Below are 25,288 nucleotides of genomic sequence, written 5' to 3' on the forward strand. Positions count from 1 at the left end.
TACAATGAATAATGCCAGGGCCAATTCCACACAGCTGGTGTATACTCATATGTGGAAGTTAGCAGCTGGTGTCATGCTAGACATGAGGACCCCGTTTCTGTTATTCTTACCTTCCTTCAGGAGCTACTTTCTCAAGGTCGGTCTCCATCCACTCTGAAGGTTTACGTCACTGCCATCTCTTGCTGGCATACAGTTGTAGGTGAGGAGACAATAGCCCATAACAAGGATGCGTCCCGGTTTCTGAGAGGCGCCTGACATTTGCACCCTCCCACACGCCTTGTAGTGCCTGTGTGGGACCTCTCTCTGGTCCTCGCTGCTCTGTGGGCTGCTCCGGTTGAGCCCTTGGCAGAGGTGAGCCTTGAGTGCTTGTCTTAAAAAACACATTTCTGGGGGGAGGATTCTATCGTAGCACTCGTCTTTGTCTCTTTAAGGTGGGCATGCTTTTCTTCTTTTTGTATATGTGATTCCTCAGGACTTTGTTGGCAATCGTCATCCAGTGCTTTAAGCACTACCTCTGGCGGTCAGTAGGGATGAAATGGAATGCTGTAACTATGGTTCTATGAATCCTGGATGACCGCCATAGCGCTCGGTTCCTCGGAATCATTGTGTTTTGCGAGAAGATTAAGGAACTGAGTTACAGTTGTCGCGTGTATAGACTCACCGGTGTCACTGGAAGTCACACATGACCAAGTTGGCATAATACTTGACCTGTGCATGCGCAAGAATGATCACTGTGCTTTAAGCACCGCCTCAGGCAGTCGTCCGAGATCACAGAACCATAAGTTAGTCGTAACTTTCGTTTCTCACACACAGACATTTACTTTTGCAATACAATTCGCATAGTTATGCTTTAAACAACTGCAGAATGACAATCTTCAGTGTAAATAACAGCAACATAATTACAAGTTTAGAAAATAGCATTCACCTGAACCACTGTTAACTTTTTGAGATTGAAGTTTTTAAGATGGCAGCAATATACATCTTGGCCCCACTTGCATCAGCTGTTAACTAAACAACCCTCTCAGAAATGTATTTTGTTCAGTTTGTTAAAAAGTGCCATCTCCACAGGTAAGATACTGTTGATCTTTCCACAGAACCCCACTTCATTTTTTTTTTTTTAACCATCATTTTGTTTAAGTGAAACCTGGTTGTGCCAAGTATTCCAGCCCAGTGGTCGCCTTTGGGAAGCTCAAATCAGAATCTGATTCATTGTAAAACAAAAGATTTAATCAAGCCTCAAGTTGACCAACTCTCACTTCTGGGACCACAAGCAAATTACAGATTTGCCAGTGATGTTTTACTTGTGACTATTAGTCAGAAAATAGCTCACAAGTTTCTTAAAACTTCATGTTCAGATTTCCAAAACAGGAAATGGCCTCACAGACCGTTCACTTCTTGGTCTGAATATTGTGGAAGCAGTAAATATTTGCTATCTTAGTTTGTAATGACAAACGGATCGATCATTTCTCATTAACTTTTTACTCTCTGCTTTCTAATTTGTTAATGTCTTTGAATTTTCAGATTTGTATGATAACTGATCTCATGCATGTCTACTCTGCTCATAATTTATATGAAGAATGACAGTAGATAGTAAAACGATAAAGACTGAGGGATAATTGTTTGGTTTTTTTTTCCTCCTCCCCTCCCCAAGTGATGAAGGTTAAATACAGTGAGACAAAGCAACATTTATGTCAATGAGTTTAATTTTTGCTACACATTTTAAATCAAACAAAAAGGAACATTTAAAAATACATATACCCTCTCTATTTCCATGTTAATCTTGATGTCTGCCATTTTTACACATGGCAAAACATTTTAGTCTTTCCAAAAATAAGAAATACCTTCTAAATAGCTTTGCTGTTTAGCATAGCGTAGCATACAATCATCCTGCATCTTTCTAACGTGTAACGATCGCTGAAATCTTGCTTGTTAAACCTGAAGCCTGTGTGAGGACGTTCAGAAACGCTAAAGGCAAAGTGAGAACGAGACAAAGAGCGGGGGAGAAAGTGCTATAGGAAGTCTAATTAAAGCGTCTGTGACACAACTTGCCGCCGGCTTGACGTCTCAGCGGAGACTGCAGAGGGAGACGACTCATCGAAAAAACAGTTGAGAGGAGAGCAGAAAAGTAAAAGCAGAGGATGCGTGAAAAGAACCACACGCAATGAATGGAGCAGTTGAAGTTTGTGGTCACGAGTTGGTCCCGCTCTTCCCTTAAAACTGAAACTGACTGATGCAGCGTACTGCCACCTCTGTAGTGTTGCTGATCTTGTACTGTTAAAGCGCTAGGTTACTCTAAAACTGTACGGCCGTCCAAATGTTAAAATTAAATTGACAAAAAAAGGGAGTGAGAAATATTTAAGGCTTTGAGGATTATTACAATAATGCTTCTCCGTGCTAAGACAAAACTAACTCGTACTGGCTGCTTCACTTCTTCTGATACTTCTAAAACAAATGAAAAGAAAAATGTTTGTCTACATTAGGTTAGCTCCACTTCAGTCAACTCCACATAGCTGCCTCTTTTTGCCTTTATCTGCATAAACATCCTTTCTTTTTTTGCTCAGATCAACCTGAATGAGGAGCTTCACACTAATATGTGAGCTGAAGTGAAAACTGTCATTCCTGGATTTCCTAAAATATGTCAAACGTGTTAAGATTTTTCTCTTTTTTTTCAGGCTTTACAGAAAAGGCAAGAGGTGTCTTATGTTCTGGTACAGGCCTTAATATTGTCTGTCTGAGACATACTGTATGATTTCATCCGTCTCACTTCATTATCCAAGTTTTTAAAGAGTACAATCATGTTCTTAATCTCCCAGGAGTCATCAGCCTGGTCCGAGTATATACTGCCACCTCCTCTTTAACCTTCTGTCCACAGCTGTTCATCACATCTTCCACAAGCCTCTCATATCAGAGTTCACATTTCTTTTAAGAGGAGCGGTGAAGGTGAGGTCTTTGGCTTGAGAGTTATAGCATTAATGTATTTCTTCCATCAACATGAGGAAAGCTGTAGCTGGGACTCTGATATACTTAAATATCTTCACCGAGACTGAGGCCAGTTTACCTGCCTTTTTAAATTGATAGTTTTAAACATTAGTTTTGACCAAAACAGATGTTCTGTGAGGATTTATTTCCCTTCTGACAGACTTGCCTGTACATTAGGTAATGTCAGCGAGTCATATCAAACGTGTAAAAGTTGAAGCATTGAGAAGACAGAGAGGCTCTCCACTGGACGCCTGCTGAGAAGCCCTGGATTTTATTGCCTTGGGTCATGGGTTTGTGATGTCATTGCAACAATGACAGGCTGCTGGGCAGGTGTGACTTGATGCTGAGCAGACTCGGTCCCTCCCTCGTCCTCCATCTTTGGCCGCTTGGCCTGAGGCTCGCCTCGTTGTCCGGATGAAGCGTCTGCGCTGGGCGGCCTGTTCACAAGAACTGGAGGGGAGCTGGAGGCCTGTGCAGCCAAGATCTGCAGAGGACTGTTCAGGCCTTGGAAGAGAGCAAGAAAATTAAAAGTTAGCCACATTAACAAGATAATTTAAAATTCTCTGCAACAAATGAAGTATTACAATAAAATATGGTGGACAAGGTCCAGCACTGGTGGTTTTTGTCAAGGGCATTTAGATAAAGGTTATGCATGTTTATTAGTAACTAATATGTGTGAGTTAAGTTGTTTTGTCTGAACAGAGAGGAGCCTGCAGGTGCACGGAGCCTGCACACTCGATAACTCGTAGGCCTTCTCCTCCTCATCTAGAAAGCAGAGGCTGTCTTGACTTTGTCTCTGTCTGATAAGCATTAGAAAAAGGCACTTTTTTTTATACTGTCCATGGGCAGACCTCGTGACCGGAGCTTCAATGTACCATCGGTTTAAGTCTGTTTTGACTCTGCCCCCTTGCAAATAGTAAACTGGGTTGACAAGTCTTCTCGTGTCCTCAGAGTGGCTTATTTGAGTAAAGAGATGATGAAAGGATATTTAATTTATCTGACATGTTTGGTCCTTCGAGCCGGATACGGCCTCTGCTTTCCAGTTTACAGATGAGGAGGCTTTCGCTTTATCAAGTGCGCAGGCTTCGTGCACATGCAGGCTTCTCTCTGTTCAGACAAAACTAACTCGCACATATTAGTTACTAATAAACATCCATAACCTTTATCTAAATCCCCCTGACAGTTTTAGGACAAAAAGACTGACTGTAAGCATCACAAGTAAACTAATCAATCAGAGCCAGTCTATGAATGGTTTGTCCAACTTAGACCTTCTGGACAACACAGATCGTCCAGAACATTTGAAAACCGTCACATTAAAAATCATCTCTGTTAAGAGAGAACATAAATAATTTAAACGCAAAACACATCTCACCAGAAGCATTGGTGAAGCTGGTTGCCAGGGAAACGGCAGCAGTGGCATGTTTGCCATTCTGGGTAACGGGTCGAACAGGAAGCTGGTGTAGACCTGGGGTGATGTGACGTCCCTCCCCAGCCTGCACTGCACTGTCCAAAGTCTGGATCACCAGCTCTCTGTTCAGCTGGGCGTCTGAGGAGAAAACGTGCAACACAGTCACACCAAATATGTTAAACAGCGAAAAGTCTCGTGTCAGAAAACCTGGTTGAGGCAGCAGCGGTTATTTAATGAGTGATGTTCACCTAAACCTGTAAAACGGTACAGAGTTCTTAAACTTACTACATCTTAACATGAAGGAACTCATGAAAACCTATACAAATTCTGTTAAAATAGAATCAGAATGGACAAAAAACTAAAACTTAAATTATTTTTATCATTAGTCAGCAGAACATCTGTCTGGATCAAAAAAAAAATTTGCATTTAGAATTACGGTTAGTAATGCTTACAGCTCAAAACTTTTATCCATTAGTCAATATTCAACAGATTTGGCCTCTCATGCATTTGCTTTTATACATTTAACCTTTTTCTGATATTAGCTGTTAATTTATTTATTTATTTTTAGAACATAAAATGTAAAAAAACACTTCAGGATTTGAAAAATGTAGTTTTCAGTTGATCCAGCAGATGGCGCTCACAACGTCACTGCAGAGGAGAAAATGTTGAGTCTGAACATGATGCACATGTTCTAGTTTAGATAAGATAAAACTTTATCGATTCTAACTTTGGACAGCATGAGTGTTTAGTGGTTAGCACTGTAGCCTCACAAAAAGAAGGTCCCGAGTTCAACCCCGGGTTGTTTTCATGTTTGAGTGGGTGTTCTGCAGGTACTCCAGTTTCCCCACACAGACCAAAAACATGCATGTGTGTAAGACCCCAAGTAAGGCCCCAGGTCTTAACGGAAAGAGAGATCTGTGATCTCAGTGGGACATGCTCTGTTACATAAAGGATTAAAAAAATAATAATATTTGCACCTAACTTTCTATTTAATTGTCCAACTTGCTCATTTTGAGGCCGAGACGGGGTAGAGGTAGGGCAGCCAACTTGGGACCAGAAAGTTGCGGTTCGACTCCCCACCATTCCCACATGCTGTGGGGTCCCTGAGCAAGACACCTATGTAATCCCTGGGTGCTTACATAGCTGCCCACTGCTCCACCTGGGTGTGTCTCACATGTGATGGGTTAAATGCAGAGAACTCGTTTTGCCATTGTATTGAAACAACGATAACACATTGTGCTTTACTTTAATCTTGGCCAGTTGTCATTTTTTTAAACTAATAGAAATCTCTATGTTTCCACTGCATATTCAACAGTGTGTAGTCACTTCACACTGAAAACTGACCCAGTTAATCCATGTCCAACACAACATCTTGAAGAAGCACTGGTGACGTTCATCTTTCAACTTTACAGTCAACAGAATGCAATTTTGTACTTAACCACATTAACAAAACTCCCATACCCCAGTACTCTTTTCATCTATTATGTTAAATAAATGTTTGGAAGAGCAAAGATGAGCGGGCAGTAAGGTGTGGGAGAACTGTAAAGACTAAGGGCCAGTATAAGACACAAAGATGAGCCATTCCATAAACAGAAGGTTTGTAAGCTCAATCATCCAGGTAGATAATAACAAAAAAGGTACAATTGTGTCATCTGGACCAGTTTCTTAAAGTGAGAAACGTTTCGTCTTCCATCCAGAGGACTTCCTCAGTCTACAGCCTGCCAACCAGATCTGTCCCTTGGCAAGCCTTCACAGCCGTGTTTCAAGCCAACCTCCTGTTGGAATCTCAGAAGTAGGATTTTAACACATGCAAACAAACCCATCCGTCCAAAAACAAACAATCATCATGAACTTGATGAACATCATCAAATGTTTTAGACCAGATGACCAACTTGCTACTCACAGAAACAGCGTGAGGACACCAAGGCAAACTCAGCCCCACAAGCAGCACACTCACATAGTGGGCCTACCACTTTGGCTATGGCTGCCTCAGAGGAGTTGATGGGGGAGAGGGCGGGCTCCAGAAACCATCTTATCACCAGCAAACCGATTGGTCCACTATGCAAGTGTGCTGCTTGTGGGACTGAGCTTGTTCTGGCTTCTCGGACTGACGAAGTCCTTTGGATGAAGGACGAAACGTTAAAAAAAAAAAAAAAGAAACTGTCCAGAGGACCTGACTTTGTTGGATGATGACTGATTGTTTTGGACAGGTGGGCTCTGTCTGCACGTATTAAAAGCTGCTTCTGAGATTCCAACAGGAGGTTGGCTTGAAACAGCAGAAGGGACAGATCTGGTTGGCAGGCCGTAGACTGAGGAAGTCCTCTGGATGGAAGACGAAACGTTTCTCACTTAAAGAAACTAGTCCAGATAACATGACTTAACCTTTTTTTTGGTCATTCCATAAACAGCACAAATGCAGATTACACACAAAAACAAAGCTTTTTTTGGATCTGATTTATACGTTTACTAGTGAAGTTGAGACATGGCTCAATGGAGCCCAACAGAAATAACAGTTTAGCAGTACCATATCTGTTTACATATGGCTGCATAAAAATTAAGTAGATCCCCAGAAATGTACCTCTGATGTCGTTATTGCCCTCTACTCCTCCAACGGTAGGTGTGCTGTACCCATTTGGAGGGTTGGAAGATGAAGGGGCGTGGGTCACCACCCTCACCATGGTGACCGAGGGCTGAGGGGCGTTTTGAAGCACATGGATTGGCTGCACTTGACCGCCGCCACCTGGAACTAAAGCGAAGGTTTTCCCAGGGCCTGAGTTGAAGACTGTCGGATGAGGAGGAGCGGCCATGATGACGGGCTGAGCGCTGACTGGAGAACCTGCACACACGGACAGTTTCACCTGCTCGACGCTGTAATGCACAATAATCTTTTCAAGCTGTGTCTTTTAAACATATGCTGTGTAGGTGGTGGTGCTCACGCTTACCTGGGGCGCTTTGGGAATACCTATACTCCGGCACAGACGCCAGTTTGTTCACCAGCTGTTCGTGGTGGTCCTGAGGGATAGGAGAGCCCTCTCTGCTGAGACACTCGGGAGTCTGCAGACCGCTGGATAGAGGAGACAGAAGTCCCTGGTGGGTCGGGGACGCAGGGGCACTCCTGTATAACAGCAAAGGCGAAAAAGCACAACCAAATAAACTTCTCAACACGTCGACTTCCTCATATTGCAGGCACCTTTAGCTCAATCACACGACCGCAAAACAACCAGACTTACTTTGTTCTGTCCGATCAATTGACAGCCGAGAGAGCAGAGAAAACGGACAAGGTGTTAACCAAATCACTGTGTGTGAGACGGCAACAAGCAAACAACTTCAAGGTGTACCTTGAAGACAGAGGTCCAAACGGTGTCCTGAAGCACGCCACCCCTCGTTGCCGTCGTTTCCTAAAGGCTTGCTCGACCAGCTTGCTTTCAGAAGCAGAATCGATGCGCCAGAAACTTCCTTTTCCAGGCTCATCCTGAGAACGGGCCACCTTCAGAAAGTAGCGGTTCAGAGACAGATTGTGCCTGATCGAGTTCTGCAGGGAGAAAAAGAAATCCCAACATTTTTTGAGCCGATGCATCAGTTTGAGGTCAAAGTCACTTTAACTCAACTTGTACACTTAGTGGTGCAGGAAAAACTGATTCATTAAAGAATCTACTGTCCTAGTTCTGGCGATTCTGAATCCATGCTAAAGGCCCATAAATCAATTTTAAAATGCGTCTTTATTTTTTTTTCCCGCTCCTACTCCCGAGCGTACTGCGTATCGCATTACATGTCCATCCGTCACCGTACAATTTGGCCTTGTAGGCCACCGTACAACAAGCTAGTTAGCCAGCTCCCTTTATCTGAATGGAGTCTGCTAGCATGGAGCGGAGGACAGCATGATTCAACCCGCTGCTTCGTCGTTAAGTCATTTCAGATCCTACAACGTTCCGGGGAAGACAGAGCTGAACAAGAGCACGGTTGTTTGCAAGAACTAAAATAAAAAAGTGGTACAGCATTTTGGAAATACGACAAATGCGTGGAAGATGAAAGTGAAACAGCAGAGCAGCTGCAACAAAAACTTCCAGCTAACTTCCCAAAGGCTGCAAACATTTCCCTCTCCATCTCCGGCTGCATCACAAAGATTTATGAGCAGACAGCTCAGTGGAAGGTGAGGGGTTCAGGTTTATTTTTAATATGCTGGACCCAACGAACGTTATTCTTTACACATAGATTTTTTTGAGTGATAAAGCTGCGTCACAACTCCACCAAGAAACAAAGAATAAGATGGGAGAAGCTCTGATGCAGCTGCAGCTCAAAGGAAACTGTGTTCTTTTCATATTATACTAAAAATTAAATAGACAAGTTGTACAAGAAACTCTTTTTAACAGGTTGAAGAGGACGGATGAGACGCATCGACTGGAGCCAGTTCTAAACGATAAATGTAGATGGTTTATAAATTACAGTTCAGAAGAGGTTTTGTGCAAACGTGCACAGGTTTTGAAATTTTGTTAAAGATTTATCAAATATGAATCAATATAAATAATAACATCATCACTGTATGTTCCCATATAATGGTGAAATTACTCTCTGCATTCAACCCATCCACCACCAGGTGGTGCAGTGGGGCGCATTTTGGGGATGAGGTGTGCTGCCCAGAGACACCACACCATATGCAGTGACCGGGGATCGAACCTGGGACTTTCGGGTCCCAAGCCGGCTGCCCTGCCTCTACACCATATGGTTAAGACTGTGAAGTCTGTTTATTTCATATTAGGTTAAGTTTTGAAAATATAACAAATGTTAGAGCAATATGGTTAAAAATAACTGGTGTGTATTTTATGTTGAGTTAAAGGTTAATGTACTATGTATGGTAGGCTGAAGTCTGTTTACTTTTGTATTTATATATTTTGAATTATTTGTGTGTGATGGACTGGAGACATGTCCAGGAGTCCCCCGCCTCTCACTCAGTGATGGTTGGACATGGGCACCAGTGACACCCGTGACCTGAAAAGGAAGAAGTGGGTAAAGATGATGGATGGACGGCCTAGTTATTTGTTCCTAGATTTTTTTATTTTATTTTAGAAAAAAAAAACAGGCAGCTAAGCTAACCTTCAGTATTAATAGAGAATTTTATGCACTCCTATATTTGTTCCTGATTTTAGTATAAATATAAAATGATGCAAAAAGATTTGATACAGTAAGGAACCTAAAATTATCGGGGTTTTTTTTTTTTAAGTTCTATTTGTTTACATTGTTGTTTAATATTTTCTTCTTGTCAATTGCAGAATTTAAACAAAATTTATGACCATTTCAATAGAAAACTCGCTTCTGAATCAAAAATCGATTTTGAATTGGAATCGTGACACCAAAAATGGGAACTGAATCGCCAGACACAGAGATCTGCACCCGTCATGCACACCTCCTCTAGACAGAGAGAGAACTGAAGTCCCTTCAGACAGGAGGCCTGTACCTGCCAGCCCTTGTCTGCAGTGCGATAGTAGGGGTAGTGTTTGGTGATGTGGGCATAAATCCCACTGAGAGTCAGCTGTTTGTCCGGAGCTGAAGAGATCGCCTGGACTATCAGCTGTGCATAAGAATAAGGTGGTTTGGATTCATCCTGGGGAAAGACAAAAGAAGGACAATCATAAATAAACGCACGTCCTCAACCATCAAACGGCACAAGCAGCTCATTTGGATGAATTATTTCTTGAGAATGTTCAGACAGAGACAGCACTTTACCTTTGGGCTGTCCCCCCCCACTGGCTCCACACGCTGCTCACTTCCTCCACCTCTCTGCTCAGCGAGATTTCGTCTTTGCTCAGAAACAGCCTTGGCAGCGTATTCAGCTGCTAACTGGAGGTCAGAGGTCACGTTGCGTCCATAGCGGTACCCAGATAACCCTGCCCCACGTGGACTGGCTGGACAGGAGTTAGGAACACTGCAGAAGAGGGGGGGCGGATCTTAATTTGTGATTTAAGATCACTTATTCAAAGTGATAATGCTACGCATTATGAGCCATTAGAAGTGTGTAGGCCTGTGGCGATAAACAATAAATCAATTAATCGCATGATAAAAGAAAATTATCTACCTCATTTTCATTCATCGGATTTATGGTTTCTTCGTGTCTCTCTCTTTCTACTGAAGACACTGGACGACAAAAGGCTCTGTGCTCTTCACTGACTCCTCCCTTTCTCTTTAAAAATCTGTTTTAACGATCTAAAATGGCATTTTTGGATCGTTAAAAGCAGCTACGCTGAGAAGCTAAGCTACGAGCTAAGCTAACAGGCCGACCTCGGGGAAAAAACCTCCGTCTTGTCGAAGCTCCAAAGTTCACGGTTGAAACCTGTGCCTTCATGTAAAACTTGTTTTTCTCTGCAAAAAGAACTGAACTTGTTTACTGATTAAAAAAAAAAAATTAAAATCTTTGTGTGACAAATGCTATGCTAAAGAGCTCAAACCACATCAAGCGTCCGCCATTTTGAGAACCTAAAAACAGGAAGGAGACAGCTCATGTCACGTCAAAGGACCTCCCTCACATTTTTCTTAAACAGACACGCTGCTCACTCCCTCACTATCCATCCTTCAGTTCATTGTCTTATACTGCCATCTGGTGGTTGAAAAGACGTACTACATGCAAAACAAATTAACCAACATTTCTTTTTAATCTTGACAATAATTACTAATTATTGTAAAATTTCAAACAATATTATCGTTTATCGCAATCATTTCTGAGACAATTAATCGCCTAGCAAAATTTGTTATCGTGACATGCCTCGAAGTGTGTGTCGGGGCAATAACCGCCATAAAATCCCTTCACTTAAATTTTCTTATTCTAGTTATTTTTGATTATTCGGGATGCTTTGAGGGCTGTAAACTTTGGGTAGAAGGTGTGTGAACGTCAACCAACGTCAGAACAAGGTTGCGAGAAGTTCAAAAATAAAGATCTGTTCAAACTGCAGTATCCTCCATCTGTGCAGGTTCATCTGATACATGTTTTACAAGTGTATTCAAATGAAAGCCAAGTGGAGAAAAACAAGTTATCAACAAAGTTTTCATTTTATTATTTACTCACTGATTCTGCAGCCGATAGGTTTCCCCTCAGTCTCATTTCAACACTGCAGCTTATGCAGAGTTTAAACATGAAGAGCAAAATAAGGTTTGCAAAATGTTAATAATAAAAGTAATCCGTCTTTATTGCTGCCCTAAATACTGAACTATCAGCTATGGACATTATTGCAGTAATAAACAGAATACAGTAAATAAAGTAGTTTGGTTTTCATTGCACGACAGGAACAATGTTCCTTTTTTTTTTTCCATTTCATGGAAATCACAAATCATAAATGACATCATCTCATGCTGGGTAAATGACAACGTTCTGTTTATATACTCTGTTTTCAGCATGTGTTACTAATCTGGTCCACAAGGTCAAAATCCACGAAAATTCTGTCAGTTTGTCACACTAAACACGGAATCTAAAAAACTACAAAACCCATTTTAGAATCCATAAAAACATATTCCATAAACATGCCGCCCGGCACGTGACATAAACTCAATACTAAAAGTTTGTAAACAAGAAGGTAAAATGTTCTGTTACTGATCAAAGTGATTAACTACGAGGATTATACAGCATTATGAAGGCCTAAGGACAAGGGTTCATTCAAAAATCTAGTCTCATGCGGTCACTAAGAAACATTTAAAAACACTGCACCGAGGCCGCTCACGATAAACTTTACCGGACAATTGTCTCAGAAATTATTGCGATATATAGTTTCAAATTTGACAATAATTGGTAATTATTGTCAAATTTAAGAAGAAATGTTGATTTGTTTTGAGTGTAGTACCTTTTTTCAACCACCAGATGGCAGTATAAGGCTGTATAAACTGAAGGATGGATAGTGAGGGAGTGAGCAGCGTCTCTGTAAGAAAAATGTGAGGGAGGCCCCTTGACGTGACACAAAGTCCAGTTCAGTTTATTTATACAGCACCAAGTCGCAGACTCTCATCTTGAGCAAGCACGAAGGCGACAGTGGAGAGGAAAAACTCCCTCATGAGGAACCTCATGCAGAAAAAAAAAAAGCAGAAAGTAAACTAACATACTTTAAGTCTTTTCTGACAGTTGCTAAAGCAGCGTAAAGCAGATCTGCATGACTGAAATACAAAGAGATAACGTACGCAACAATGAATAGAAGCATGTTAATTATTAACTATATTTTATCAGCTGTTGTTGAGCGAGAGCACGAGGAAACCTCAGTAACTTATTACACAGCGCACACCTGCTTCTGTTAGCAAAGTAAACAGAGGTTCCTGGGAGAGTCAGTGAGCTCTGATTTGTCTCCGACCACAGACACAGAGCGAGTGAGACAGGCGGAAGGACAGAAAGAGAATGTATCGAACTTTCTAGTCTATGGTTTTTCTTTTTCAGAGTCCAGTAGGACTGGAGCAAAAAAAAGAAAAACAGCATAAAAGGGTTTGGACAGAAACTGTAAGAGGGAATAAGAGTTAATGCTACTTTTCCATGACAACAACCTTTCAACCCGTCCAGGATGTGCTTAGGAAGAAAAATGTTGTTTTCTGCAGTTCGAGCTGCCAGACAGGAAAAGTGACTCTTAGCACCCGTTAAGAAAACAACGTTGGGCGTTAAAAAAGGGTGTTGTTCTCGTCTTGAACGTTTTTGAATTTAAAAAAAAAGGGAGCACAAAGTAACACACAAAAAACTCTTCGGTTTTGTGCGTTGCTTGTTTGCACAGGTGAGGACTGAGGCGCGTTTATCAGCTCGAGCGCAAGATCAGAGTGAAAACGCTGCGTGCGACAACAATCGAGCTCGTTTTTCTTCATGTCTGTTAAAAAGGCCGCGTGTAAGAAAACAGGCTCTGCGGGCTGAGTGGAAGAGCGGCGGGGCAGGGGCTGCGAAAAGGAAACCACGAATGGACGAACAAAAACAACAACAAAAAAAACCACGCTCACAGGCAAAACAATCTGCCCTGTAGCCAATCACACGCTCTGAAGCTGCAGCCACCCCATATAAGGCATGCACACACATGCTAACATTAGTGAGGATGGTGATGACAGGACATGACCACCAGAGGGCGCAAACAGGAACTCCTAACAGTCGGCTGCAAACATTTATAGACCAGAGGGTTTCAGACATGTGCTGTGACAACTCACTACACTGCAGTTTATCATCTCAGCCTGCAGCTGATACATGCTGCATATCAGAGCTACCCCCACGTCAACAAGTCTTCCAACTAACCTGTTCAAAAAATATGCAAACTTATAACTTGAGCCAGGGCATATAATCAAACTCAGCGTTGTGGCTTTACCTGATTGTACCGGTGGGTGAAGGCAGCGGAGAGCCAAACGCCCTGATGTGCTCCTCGTGCTGCTGCACTGTGGGAATGCAGATTTTAAGAGGGGAAATGTGGGGCAGAAGTGGGCGAGGAGGAGGAGACGGCTGCTCTTTCTCTCTGCGCTCCTCAGCATCCAGGAGGGACATGAACTGGATCTTGATTACGGTGCTGGGAAAGCGAAACACACACCTAGAATGGAGGACAGAGAAGAGAGGAGATGGTGGGAAGTCACAGGACAGACGAGGGGAAACAAGCAGGGAATCATTTGTTTATTCTCTCAACAAAACACAACAACATGACAAAAGAACGTCAGACTGCGCTCACATGGTTTGAGACAAGATTGTTATTGTCAGACACACAAACAACCTCATGGACGTTTCTATCATAACACTCAGAAAATTTGTTTTAAATGTAGAGTGTAAAAAAACGGAGCAAAGTCTCTTTCCTGAAGAAGATAGTGTGATAGAAAGGATTGAATGGGATTTGTTTTGTAACTAAAGCCTTTAAACAAATGATTACACATTTAGCTAATCATGCAATGCATAAGATAGGAGGGCAATAATACAGTGCCTTGCGAAAGTATTCAGCCCCTTGAACTTTTCAACCTTTTGCCACATTTCAGGCTTCAAACATAAAGATATAAAATTAAAAAAATTTTTGTGAAGAATCAACAACAAGTGGGACACAATCGTGAAGTGGAATGAAATTTATTGGACGTGTCAAACTTTTTTAACAAAAACTGAAAAGTGGGGCGTGCAATATTATTCGCCCCCTTGCGTTAATACTTTGTAGCGCCACCTTTTGCTGCAGTTCCAGCTCAAGTCTCTTGGGTTATGTCTCTATCAGTTTTGCACATAGAGACTGAAATTCTTGCCCATTCTTCAAAACAGCTCGAGCTCAGTGAGGTTGGATGGAGAGCGTTTGTGAACAGCAGTCTTCAGCTCTTTCCACAGATTCTCGATTGGATTCAGGTCTGGACTTTGACTTGGCCATTCCAACACCTGGATACATTTATTTGTGAACCATTCCATTGTAGATTTGGCTTTATGTTTTGGATCATTGTCTTGTTGGAAGATAAACCTCCATCCCAGTCTCAGGTCTCTTGCAGACTCAAACAGGTTTTCTTCCAGAATGGTCCTGTATTTGGCCCCATCCATCTTCCCATCAATCCTGACCATCTTCCCTGCCCCTGCTGATGAAAAGCAGGCCCAAACCATGATGCTGCCACCACCATGTTTGACAGTGGGGATGGTGTGTTCAGTGTGATGGGCTGTGTTGCTTTTACACCAAACATATCGTTTTGAATTATGGCCAAACAGTTGGATTTTGGTTTCATGTGACCAGAACACCTTCTTACACGTTTGTTGTCTCCCAGGTGCTTGTGACAAACTTTAAACAAAACTTTTTATGGATATCTTTGAGAAATGGCTTTCTTCTTGCCACTTTTCCATAAAGGCCAGATTTGTGCAACGTATGACTGATTGTTGTCCTATGGACAGACTCTCCCACCTCAGCTGTAGATCTCTGCAGTTCATCCAGAGTGATCATGGGCCTCTTGGCTGCATCTCTGATCAGTCTTCTCCTTGTTCCAGATGAAAGTTTAGAGGGACGGCCGGGTCTTGGTAGATTTGCAGTGGTCTGATACTCCTTCCATTTCAATATGATTGCTTGCACAGTGCTCCTTGGGATGTTTAAAGCTTGGGAAATTTTTTTGTATCCAAATCCGGCTTTAAACTTCTCCAATTCAGTATCTCGGACCTGCCTTGTGTGTTCCTTGGTCTTCATGATGCTCTCTGCGCTTTGAACAGAACCCTGAGACTATCACAGAGCAGGTGCATTTATACAGAGACTTTATTACACACAGGTGGATTCTATTTATCATCATCAGTCATTTGGGACAACATTGGATCATTCATAGATCCTCACTGAACTTGTGGAGTGAGTTTGCTGCACTGAAAGTAAAGGGGCCGAATAATAGTGCACGCCCCACTTTTCAGTTTTTTATTTGTTAAAAAAGTTTGACACATCCAATAAATTTCATTCCACTTCACGATTGTGTCCCACTTGTTGATGATTCTTCACAAAAAATAAAAAATTTTATATCTTTATGTTTGAAGCCTGAAATGTGGCAAAAGGTTGAAAAGTTCAAAGGGGCCGAATACTTTCGCAAGGCACTGTATTTGGTTCCAAGTGTGTGTGTTTGTCTGGCTGGTGGCAAAATATCTCATAAATCACTGGTCAGATTTGATTGAAACGCATCATTTGAAGTACCATTTTTTTCAGACTATACAGCGAACTCAAAATCCTTTAATTTTCTCAAAAATTGACAGTGAGCCTCATGTATTAATTCTGGTTGTGCTTACTGACCTCAAACTGATTTTATGTGGTACAACTGAACAATGTTGAGTTATTGTGAATGAGTTGAATAAAGTTTGACTTATCGGACTGTTTTGTTTCACTTAATGCGCCTTATAGTCTGAAAAATACCGTACAGTAGTCCCTCGCTACTTTGCGGATCGTTACTCGCTGACTCGCTCTAGTGCGGTTTTTCAAAATAAGATTGGACATGACACACAAATGGCTGATAGATGGATGAGCCGCACGATCGGCATGGAAATTTTATTTAAAATGAATTATTTTAAATTACTTAGCAGCACCTGCTGCACCTTTGTGCAGCCCACACTGCAGGAGAAACTTCCTGCTGCAGCTCCTCCTTCCTCCTCTGTTGCAGCAGAGAAGTGGGCGTGGCCGAAAGCTGTGGCTGAGTTCATGACATGCTGTGCTCTTTTAGAGCGTTTAGAAACATTGTTTAGAATATTGCAAGTGTGGGAGGTTTAAAATGACTTTATTATATATATATATATATATATATATAAAGTGGTGTAATGGTACACGTGGGTGTATTGAACTGTTTCGGTATGGCATGTTCGGTTCGGTCCACATGCGTACAGTTTCAGTTATTTTTTCACTCTTTAAATTTTATTAACGAGAGATTATGCGCCGCCGAACTAAAGTTCCTACGCGTGTTTCAGCACGGCGCTATTATCTTGCAGCACGCGTAGCATTAGCAGCCTAGCAGGCAACGAACAAGCCATCTTGTTGCGGGTTTGGGAACGTTATGGCTTTCTTGTTAAAAGACAAGTGAACAAATCCAAAGCTGTGCGTCGACGTCGTTTCACAAAGATTGGATCTGCAACACGTCTAACTTGTTAACGCACATGAAACGACATCATTCGAATGTGAACGTAGTTTGGTGCAAAGACCGATAACCGCAGCGTTTAAACAAACTTTATCAGGTAATTCAGATTGGTCCAAAGCAATAACACAAGCTGTAGAAGTTTTTAAATCTCTGGATCTACGTCTGAATGTTGTTGATGTGCTGGTTATAAGTTTATGATTAAAGTTCTTGAGCCCCGCTGCCTACGACATCCCATCACGTCAACACTTGAGCCAAAAAGTTGCAGCAGCACTTTATGAAAAAGCTAAAACCAATATTGTCAACAAGCCCTGGAGCCCAGATTTAAAGCCCTGCCACATAAATGATGAGCGCAAGAGAATATTCAACCACCGCATATGATGACCGTGCAAGAAGAGGTACTGTTATTGTATTATTGTGATCTAATTAGCTTTTTAAATTTAAAATCATCATCGTATTGACTCGATTTTTTTTATCTCTGTGTTGTTTGCAGTCTGAGGATGATAGCAGCTGAGTCTCCTTCATCCACCAGATCACCTCCAGCTAAGAAGTCTGTAATGACTGAGCTTGTTTACTTGGCATATTTTCAAAATAAACATTTTGTAAGTCTTTATTTTGGCTTTTTTTCGTACAGAAAATTAACCGAACCGAGCCCTCCTTGAAACTGAACCGAGCCGAAATGTGATTTTAGCGTATACACACATCATGGGGCTCTTCAGGGTACGGATCCCCCACAATAAACAAGGAACTACTGTACAGCTGTCAACGCTAAACTGGCTTCACTGCAGTGAATTATACAGATACTGAGCTAAGATTTGTTGTGGTAGTTGCTGACAGTCATCTAAAACACAAGACGACACAAGATGTTAGAATGTCACATGACATTATGCACAATGTTATTTTCAACATTTGTCTAGAACTCATTTCTTAACAAAAGATGATATGGTGATATGCATTCCTTCAAGAAAAGTTGGGTCTTTAAATTGTGTTTTAAGAAAGATCAAGGTTAACAAATCTGTAAATAATTAACAATAAATCAAGAAGCAAAACATATTTATGATCCTACGCAGGTTTGTTTACACGCGAAACAAAGACGAAGCACCTTGCGTGGACAAGAAATACCTACCCAGTGTCAATTTTACACTAAACTTGTTGGCCTGCACTTTTGTTTGCATACTATATTTAAAATGTGCCAAACAAATTATTTAATGCTAAAACAAAGTACTTAGAATTTATTCACACTATTTTCATGTTTATTGATTTTATTTTTTAACAACAGAAGCCTTATGGTGAATGGAAGCAGTTATTTTTCTTATCATTTACAAGGAGTGAGTTTGTGCCGAGTGAAGAATGTGTGCGCACATCCATTCAACAGGATCTTTACAAGGATTACAAATTAATCTGAGTGTTAATCTGCGACAGTCTCAAACCTCCCTAAATCTATTCAATCACAAAAGGTGTTGTTCTGAGCTAAAAAAATAAATAAAAATAAAGAATTTTCAAACTATTTTTTCCTCTGGAAATCCAGCAGCTATCAATTAATCATTCCAAGGAAGAGGTAGGATCCGCGGACACTGCTGAGCGGAGAAAGACGAAACCGAGTAAACAATAAACATTAGCTTCTGTCTTTTGTCAGCCGAAGAAAGGCCACTGTCTTGGTCCAAACAACCGTGGGGACAATTTGACTAGTACTGGATAAAATAAACAAGACATTCTGGAGCACATGGTTTAGCGGTCCAACTATTCCGTTTGCCAATAGTGTCACCACTTGAAACACCCAATTTTAATTTATTATAACTTGTGCTACTGCTGTAGATTAATTTATGGCCCCAGAAAGTAAGAAAAATGTTATTTAAAGTAAATAAGAAATTATCCTCTGGGAGGTCAAAGGTTATAACTTAGAGGAATATTGATTGTCAGCTATATTATATGTAACTACAGCAAAAATGCATCATTCTGTAGAAAAAAAAATCACTAATTGTTAATTTCTTAAGTGTTTTTGTAGGCAAAAGTCATTCACATGTGATAATTATGATAAATAAACAGACTGATAAACCAAAAGTACAGTCAACAATATGTATGTATAAGTGACCTTAAAAATAACTAACTTAAAATGTACTCCAATTGATAAATTGCAAGCAATGTAAAAGTCAACAAATACATTGTTTTTACTACACTTCTACAATCTTGCTACCCGATATGTATTATGCAAAGATGAATAAAAAGAAGAAAGTTGTGTCATTTAAAAATTATTATAACATTTTTGATAAATGTAACATGTAATCTTACAAATGAGCAATCAGGGGTACAAAAGCAAGAAATGACTCGTAAGTAAGGTAGTAGCTGCTGTTTTGTGATTATAATTCCACTTTGAATAAATTAATAATACTTTAATACAGAAATTTGTTGTGCTGCAATTACACCAGCCTACAGCAAAAGTATACATTTTTGTATAACTATTTTTATATGAGTGTACTTTTTAATAAATTCAGCAATATTAATGGCGATTGCTTTCTTTATGCATTGCCTGGTTTATTTAAGCCCAAACTGACTGTGTGCACTAATCTGAGAGCACCTCGTGAGAACATGGTGGACATGTTGTGTTTACTCCATGTGGTCCTGCGGATATGAAAGCGATTTCAAGCCAACACTTCCGGACACGCCCCCAAACAGTTTGAACAGCCAATCAGTGACGGAAACGAGCCCCCTCAATACACACAAACCTTATCCGCTCATCACCCAGTGATTTCTGAACGCACACACTTGTTTGTTTGTTTTTAGCTTTCGTTTAATGAAATATAGTCGAGTAAAATTTTTTCAAACACCAAGAGATGTTACTACTACAAAACCAAAACTACAGTTAAAGCACCGTGTGACACGTTTGGTACAAAGCATTTCAAGTCTCGGTTCAATCTAATTTTTTCCCCTCGTGACACGTGAGACGGGTCGTCTTGGGTGTGTTTGTTTACATTAATGTTTATGCGACGGTGACACGTTGACTTACAGCCGCGCAGCTAACGTGAAGCTAACACCATAAGCGGTCACGTGAGACTTGACTTTGACCAGCAATCACAAGACATTAACGTATATAAATGTGTAAAGATTAATCATTCAAATTAATTAGTTCTAATATAAGGTTGTGCACATTTGTTTCTCGAAACTATAAAAAAACCAAACACCTTCGGGAGTCCGGGTAACTGACGCTCAGTAGGCCAAGAACAGATGAGCTAAGTTTGCTAACAGCTAACATCCAGCTTGACTTGAGCCACACGGGATTTGCGGGTTAAAGTAACCAGAGAGGAAGTCTTAATGTGTCGCTAAATACATAAATAGAAATACTAAAATAGCAGTGAAGACATAAGCAGTTACTTAAATATTTAAAAAAGCATTCGAAGTTTGGCACCAGTGTCAAGAAAAACTTTGTACTCTCCTATCTTTTCTCCCATTTATGCGCGTTTAAATAGGAACGTTTAGTAGGCTAAGCTAAATGCCCAACGAAAGATACCTTAATGAGATAAAATAAAAACCTGCATGCATGTTTGGTTTTAATTGTAAATACTAACAGGGCATAAAATATCAAGACTGCGTGTGATATGCAGGCCGCTGAATGAAAACATTAACCGCTGTGGCACGCTCGTGTTACCGTAACAAGCCTATCCGCGGCAGCTACGTTAACGGCCAGCACTCACTCTCTGGGCAGCGGCAGCGGCGGTGCCCCTCTTCGCTGGAACACCCCGTCAACAAACACGCCGTTCTTGCCCAGACACCGTAGGGAGAAGCCGACCGCCTCGTCGTAGATAATCTGCAGGTGTCGCCTTGAAATGAAACTCGAGTGACCCATGTTGATGTCCACAGAGCCGTGGGACGAGTTCCGGCCTATGGTGACCGTCCTCTGGCGCATGACAAACTCAAAATCCCGGCCCTCGAGCCTCGCCAGGGCCTGCGGAGGAGTAGAGGAGAGCCTTGCAGAAAAATGCCCGACGTCGTTGCGACCTTCCATTATCGGAGGACCCAGGATGGGTAGCGAGGGCTGATGATAGGCGTGAGAGGTCACCGCGACGCGCACAGGGCTGCACGGGGCCGACTGTAAAGCTAACAGGGCTCGAGCTCCGGTGTCTTCCCGGTAGTCCGCCATCTTTTGTTCCTGGATAGTCAAAACACTCACTTGCACTCGCAACTTCACTTCTCAAGCAAAGACAAGTTGCAACGTGAGAGTTTTCGGACAGAGCACTTGTTCACACACAGCCTGACGGAACAACATGGACTCCAGTCGGTCCGATGCAAGAGCTGGAACGGATTCTGGAATTGGACTCATGGTGCGTTCACGGCCCATTCGGGTCAATCAGATTCAAGATGGCTGCCAGTCACTAGCAAAGCATAAACGTAGCTACAACTTACAACAGTTTTGCAAACATTTAACTATGATTTGATGTGGTAGTAGCAACACACATTATATTTTATTTATTGTTTATTTGATAGGGACATTTACAAGAAACATAGATCAAAACAATCTAATGCCTGCATCATAGCCAAAGCTAATTCGTAACACCCGTCCCTAGATGGGCCTTTAACAGTTGGTTAAATGAAAAGTTAAGATCAACAGTAAAAAACAAATTAAAATTATATATATAAAAAAATTTAAAACTATTGAGTTAAAACAATTACAATATTTAAAAAGGAGTACAATTCTGGTTGAGCTCTAACTGATTCTAACTGAGTTTTGTTTAAACACTTTGCCATTAACTATATTCAGTTCATTTCAGTTTATATAGCACCAATTCACAACAGAAGTCATCTCAGGGCACTGCACAGAAACACTAAATCAAGTCAACTCTGTTGTGTTGGCAAAAAGTTTCATTTATACATATTTAAATGAAACTTTCAAGTTCAAGTATATCTTTACTGTCGTTCGCATCACGTGGTACATGAGATGGAACGAAACTGTGGACTCGAGGTTCCAGTTATACCCAAAAATGGCAAAAATATAAAGAAGCAGTATACAAAGATCTAAGATATATGCTAAATGAACACTAAACAATAGGCTAAAAGATCTATATATGCTAAATACTAATAATGTAAAACAATATGGTGTATTAAACAGCAGCCCGAACACTAGTCTGTAGTGAGTAGATGGGTATGAATGAATATGGATAATCAGCAGCACAGATGAGTCACATATCACCTGGTAAAGTGGCATTACAATGACAGTGCAGGTTATTAACAGGTTTTTCAGGTTATAATTATTGGATGTACAACTATGATGGATTAGCTTTTTGGAGCAAAGCCAAATCAAGATGGCCTCCACGGTCAATTCACTGTTGAAAACATATAGATCAGTCCCATTTTTACACGCTACCAAGGTTCAGTGTGCTTGTAGCTAAGAGTCGTTTACAACCACTCATTGCACAACATCTTTGCATTGACTGTTCAAGTTAACCCTGTGGGAAACATAAACATTTAGAACTCGTCATTTTACAGATATTGAGCTGAAACATGTAGTGGTCGTAGCCGAGAGTCATGAATAAAATATACTGAATGTGAAATTGCTCATTTTTCTTTTAATGTTTGACCAAATTAGTTGCAACTCCATCATTTCTCAAGGCAAGATGAACTTAAAAAGTCTTCTGTCATGAACGGCAGTGGGGTATAAGCATTTACATTCTTCTATTTGCTTCTTACAAAGAGCTAATCTGTCTTTAGTACACCAGGAACTTGAACCTTTAAGTAAACTATTCACAATAAATGAGGCATTTGTTGTGCTTTCCTGGAAGTAATTAGATATGAAAGGTAATTTGTCACCAGCAAAGGGCTATATAATGATCCAATTTGTTTTATGTGACCTTCAGGCCTTCTGCGCCGCTACGTTTGTTATTATTGCTATTGAAAAATGTTCTAAATTGGTATTTAGATGCGTCCACCTAATATTCCTGTTATCTCTTTGATATGTTTACTTTTTAAGTAAATTAACCAAATGTAATTCTGGATCTTTCCCCTCAATGTGCTGTTAATGAGAACACTGACCAGGCTTGGATATCAAAATCCAAGTTTCTTTTATTTGTCATACACACCGCATGTGGTGGAACGAAATTATGTAAACCGGTCCCAGTTACATCCAACAAAAGTATAAAATGTAAAGAAAAAAGTAATAAGATCTAAGATATGAACTAAGAAAGACGTTAAACTAAAAATTTGCTTAATAGTACAAAGTGCTTTGCAATTTATTTTACTTAGATATGTTTAATTATCTGGTGGTGTTCTGATGCATGCTCAATAATCCAGGTAGAAAAGTCTAACAAAGTTAAGTCAGGTCCTCTGGACAGATTCTTCTTTGTTGAAACGTTTCGTCTTTTATCCAGAAGACTTCTTCAGTCTGAGGAGCTGCAACAAACTCAGTCTTAGAAGCAGCACCTGCTCATAGTGGATCAACCAGTTCGCTGCTGATGGCCAGAACCAACTAGCTGTGGAAATAAAGGGTAAATAAAAATAAACAGCACAAGTTGAACAACTGAGTGATAAAGTTAGAGAGGCCAGACTGAGATGGTTTGGACATGTCCAGAGGAGGGACAGTGGGTATACTGGTAGAAGGATGTTAGAAATGCAGCTGCCAGGACAAAGACAAAGAGGAGATAAATGGATGCAGTTAGAGAGGACATGGAGGTGGATGGAGTGAGGACAGAGTGGGATGGAGGAGGATGACTCGCTGTGGAGACCCTGAAGAGGGAAAAGCCGAAAGAAGAAGACTTAGATATGTTTAACATTACGCAATCCCCCCATTATTTAAGGATCCAACTGGATCATATCTGTCAAACTTTACAACATAAATTCCCTTTGTCAAAAATCATGTTTGACTTCTTCCTGTCATACAACATTTATATTTCCTTTGGAGCAGATGGCTGCTCGTCCTGAGCCTGGTTCTGCTGGAGGGTTCTTCCTGTTAAAATGGAGATTTTCCTTCCCACCGTTGCCTTTGTGCTCGCTCAGGATGGGAGACTGCGATGAAGTGAAGACTCAACGAGTCTGCTGGCTTCCTTAGATCGATAACTTTTATTAATTGGCTTTTTTATGTACGTGAATGCTTCTCTTCAGTGTCCTGACTCTGTTGTGACTTGGTGCTATATAAATAAACTGAATTGAACTGAATTATATTCACATTTTTTCCTCACCCAGTCAGTGTAGCTTCCAGTATCTGCTCTTTTTAAAACTGCACGTTGTGTTTAGAGGTGTTTGTGAAAGCGCATGTAATTTAGATCTATTAAATTTAGAATAAATATTAAGAACTTATATGTAAATAATCCAGAAGATTGCACATACAAAGAGTGAAGCAACTTAAAACTAGGGGGGAATGATCCTGATAGTGAGTAAAAATAATCAAAAGGGAAAATATAGTTCCGTGTACCGGACAATGATAAGTGAGACCGTCTCAGATTTTGTGGGCTGTTGAAAAGCAAAGTGTTTGGATATTTAATGATTTACAGATCAGCAGTTTGTAGACAGTTCATGTCTTTCCAAGGTCTTTACAAATCAGTTTCAGTGCTGGCCGCAGAAATGGAAATTCAGAAGTCGCTGTTAAACACAAAAAATAAGACTGTCTTTTTGCAGTGTAGCACAGATTCATGACATGTTGCCTTCCCTGAACGCCACATGTAGGCCTCTCAGTTACACTCATGAGTTTTTGTTACTTCGGTTTTATTGATGGTCTGAGATATTAGAGTATATATGAGAACCAATCATTTATTTCCCTTTTTTAATGTCAATACCTGACTGCGGTTCAGAAAATTATTCGCTTTTATCTAAAAGCTTCCAAAAACAGCAGAAGTCAGTCCTAACTCTGAATTAAGTAGATATTACAGATGCGTTTAGTTGACAGTAATGTCACATAATTACAGTGTATTCAGCAGATTGTAGGATCTTAAGCACATCTGGTGTCTGCAGGAGCTGGTTTGCTTAGCTCAGTTGTTTCTTTTTTTTTTTATCTCTAACCTCTGTTTATAAACATGGAAAGAACAAGATGGCTGACAAACCTGGACAGTGGATCAGTGGGGGAGCAGGAGCGCACACAGGGAGCTGAGCCAAAACTTCAGCTTCTCTTCCACAGGAGGGCATTGTTAGAACAGAAAACATGCTCAGAGGCAAAAAGTCTGTGGATTTTTTGTTTGAGTCATGGAGTTATAAATTCATAGATTACCTGTAGATGTAAAACCACATCCATAAATAACTAAAAGATCATTTAAAACTCAACATGTGATGAATATTTTTTACACAGGAACTTTAATACGCCTGCTGCCTCTGCAACTGGGCAATAATGTGTGCATTTGTCAGCAAAATATCTCATGAACTACTGAAAATTTTTTATTTAAACTCGCACACTGGATATAT

At 40.7% G+C, this 25,288-nt stretch overlaps 1 protein-coding gene across 2 annotated transcripts; it reads right to left on the minus strand.

The window, feature by feature from the left end:
• Positions 1 to 3,105: 3,105 nt before the first annotated feature.
• On the minus strand, positions 3,106 to 21,178 carry foxk1 (forkhead box K1). Of its 2 annotated transcripts, XM_037689930.1 has the most exons (10): positions 20,602 to 21,178; positions 13,690 to 13,905; positions 10,109 to 10,307; positions 9,840 to 9,986; positions 7,726 to 7,919; positions 7,618 to 7,623; positions 7,330 to 7,502; positions 6,966 to 7,223; positions 4,352 to 4,525; positions 3,106 to 3,483 (listed from the first exon to the last, which is right to left on the minus strand). In XM_037689930.1, exons 1-10 carry the CDS (start codon positions 21,045 to 21,047, stop codon positions 3,251 to 3,253), a joined length of 2,046 nt encoding a protein of 681 aa, XP_037545858.1. In that variant the 5' UTR covers positions 21,048 to 21,178; the 3' UTR covers positions 3,106 to 3,250. The 2 variants fall into 2 exon arrangements, with proteins under 2 accessions (XP_037545858.1, XP_037545859.1); XM_037689931.1 differs by lacking the exon at positions 7,618 to 7,623.
• Positions 21,179 to 25,288: the final 4,110 nt, after the last annotated feature.

This window comes from Nematolebias whitei, chromosome 16 (genome assembly GCF_014905685.2).
Source record: "Nematolebias whitei isolate Nwh7 chromosome 16, NemWhi1, whole genome shotgun sequence".
Lineage (NCBI taxonomy): Eukaryota > Metazoa > Chordata > Actinopteri > Cyprinodontiformes > Rivulidae > Nematolebias > Nematolebias whitei.

Excerpts from the sequence above, each read along its gene's own strand:
- foxk1 (XM_037689930.1), bottom strand. The coding sequence starts at position 21,047 with ATGGCGGACTACCGGGAAGACACCGGAGCTCGAGCCCTGTTAGCTTTA. Across the intron at positions 7,920-9,839 it reads CTGCAGACAAGGGCTGGCAG|AACTCGATCAGGCACAATCT; the intron begins GTACAGGCCTCC and ends TTCTCCCTGCAG. Across the intron at positions 7,224-7,329 it reads GTATTCCCAAAGCGCCCCAG|GTTCTCCAGTCAGCGCTCAG; the intron begins GTAAGCGTGAGC and ends CCGTGTGTGCAG.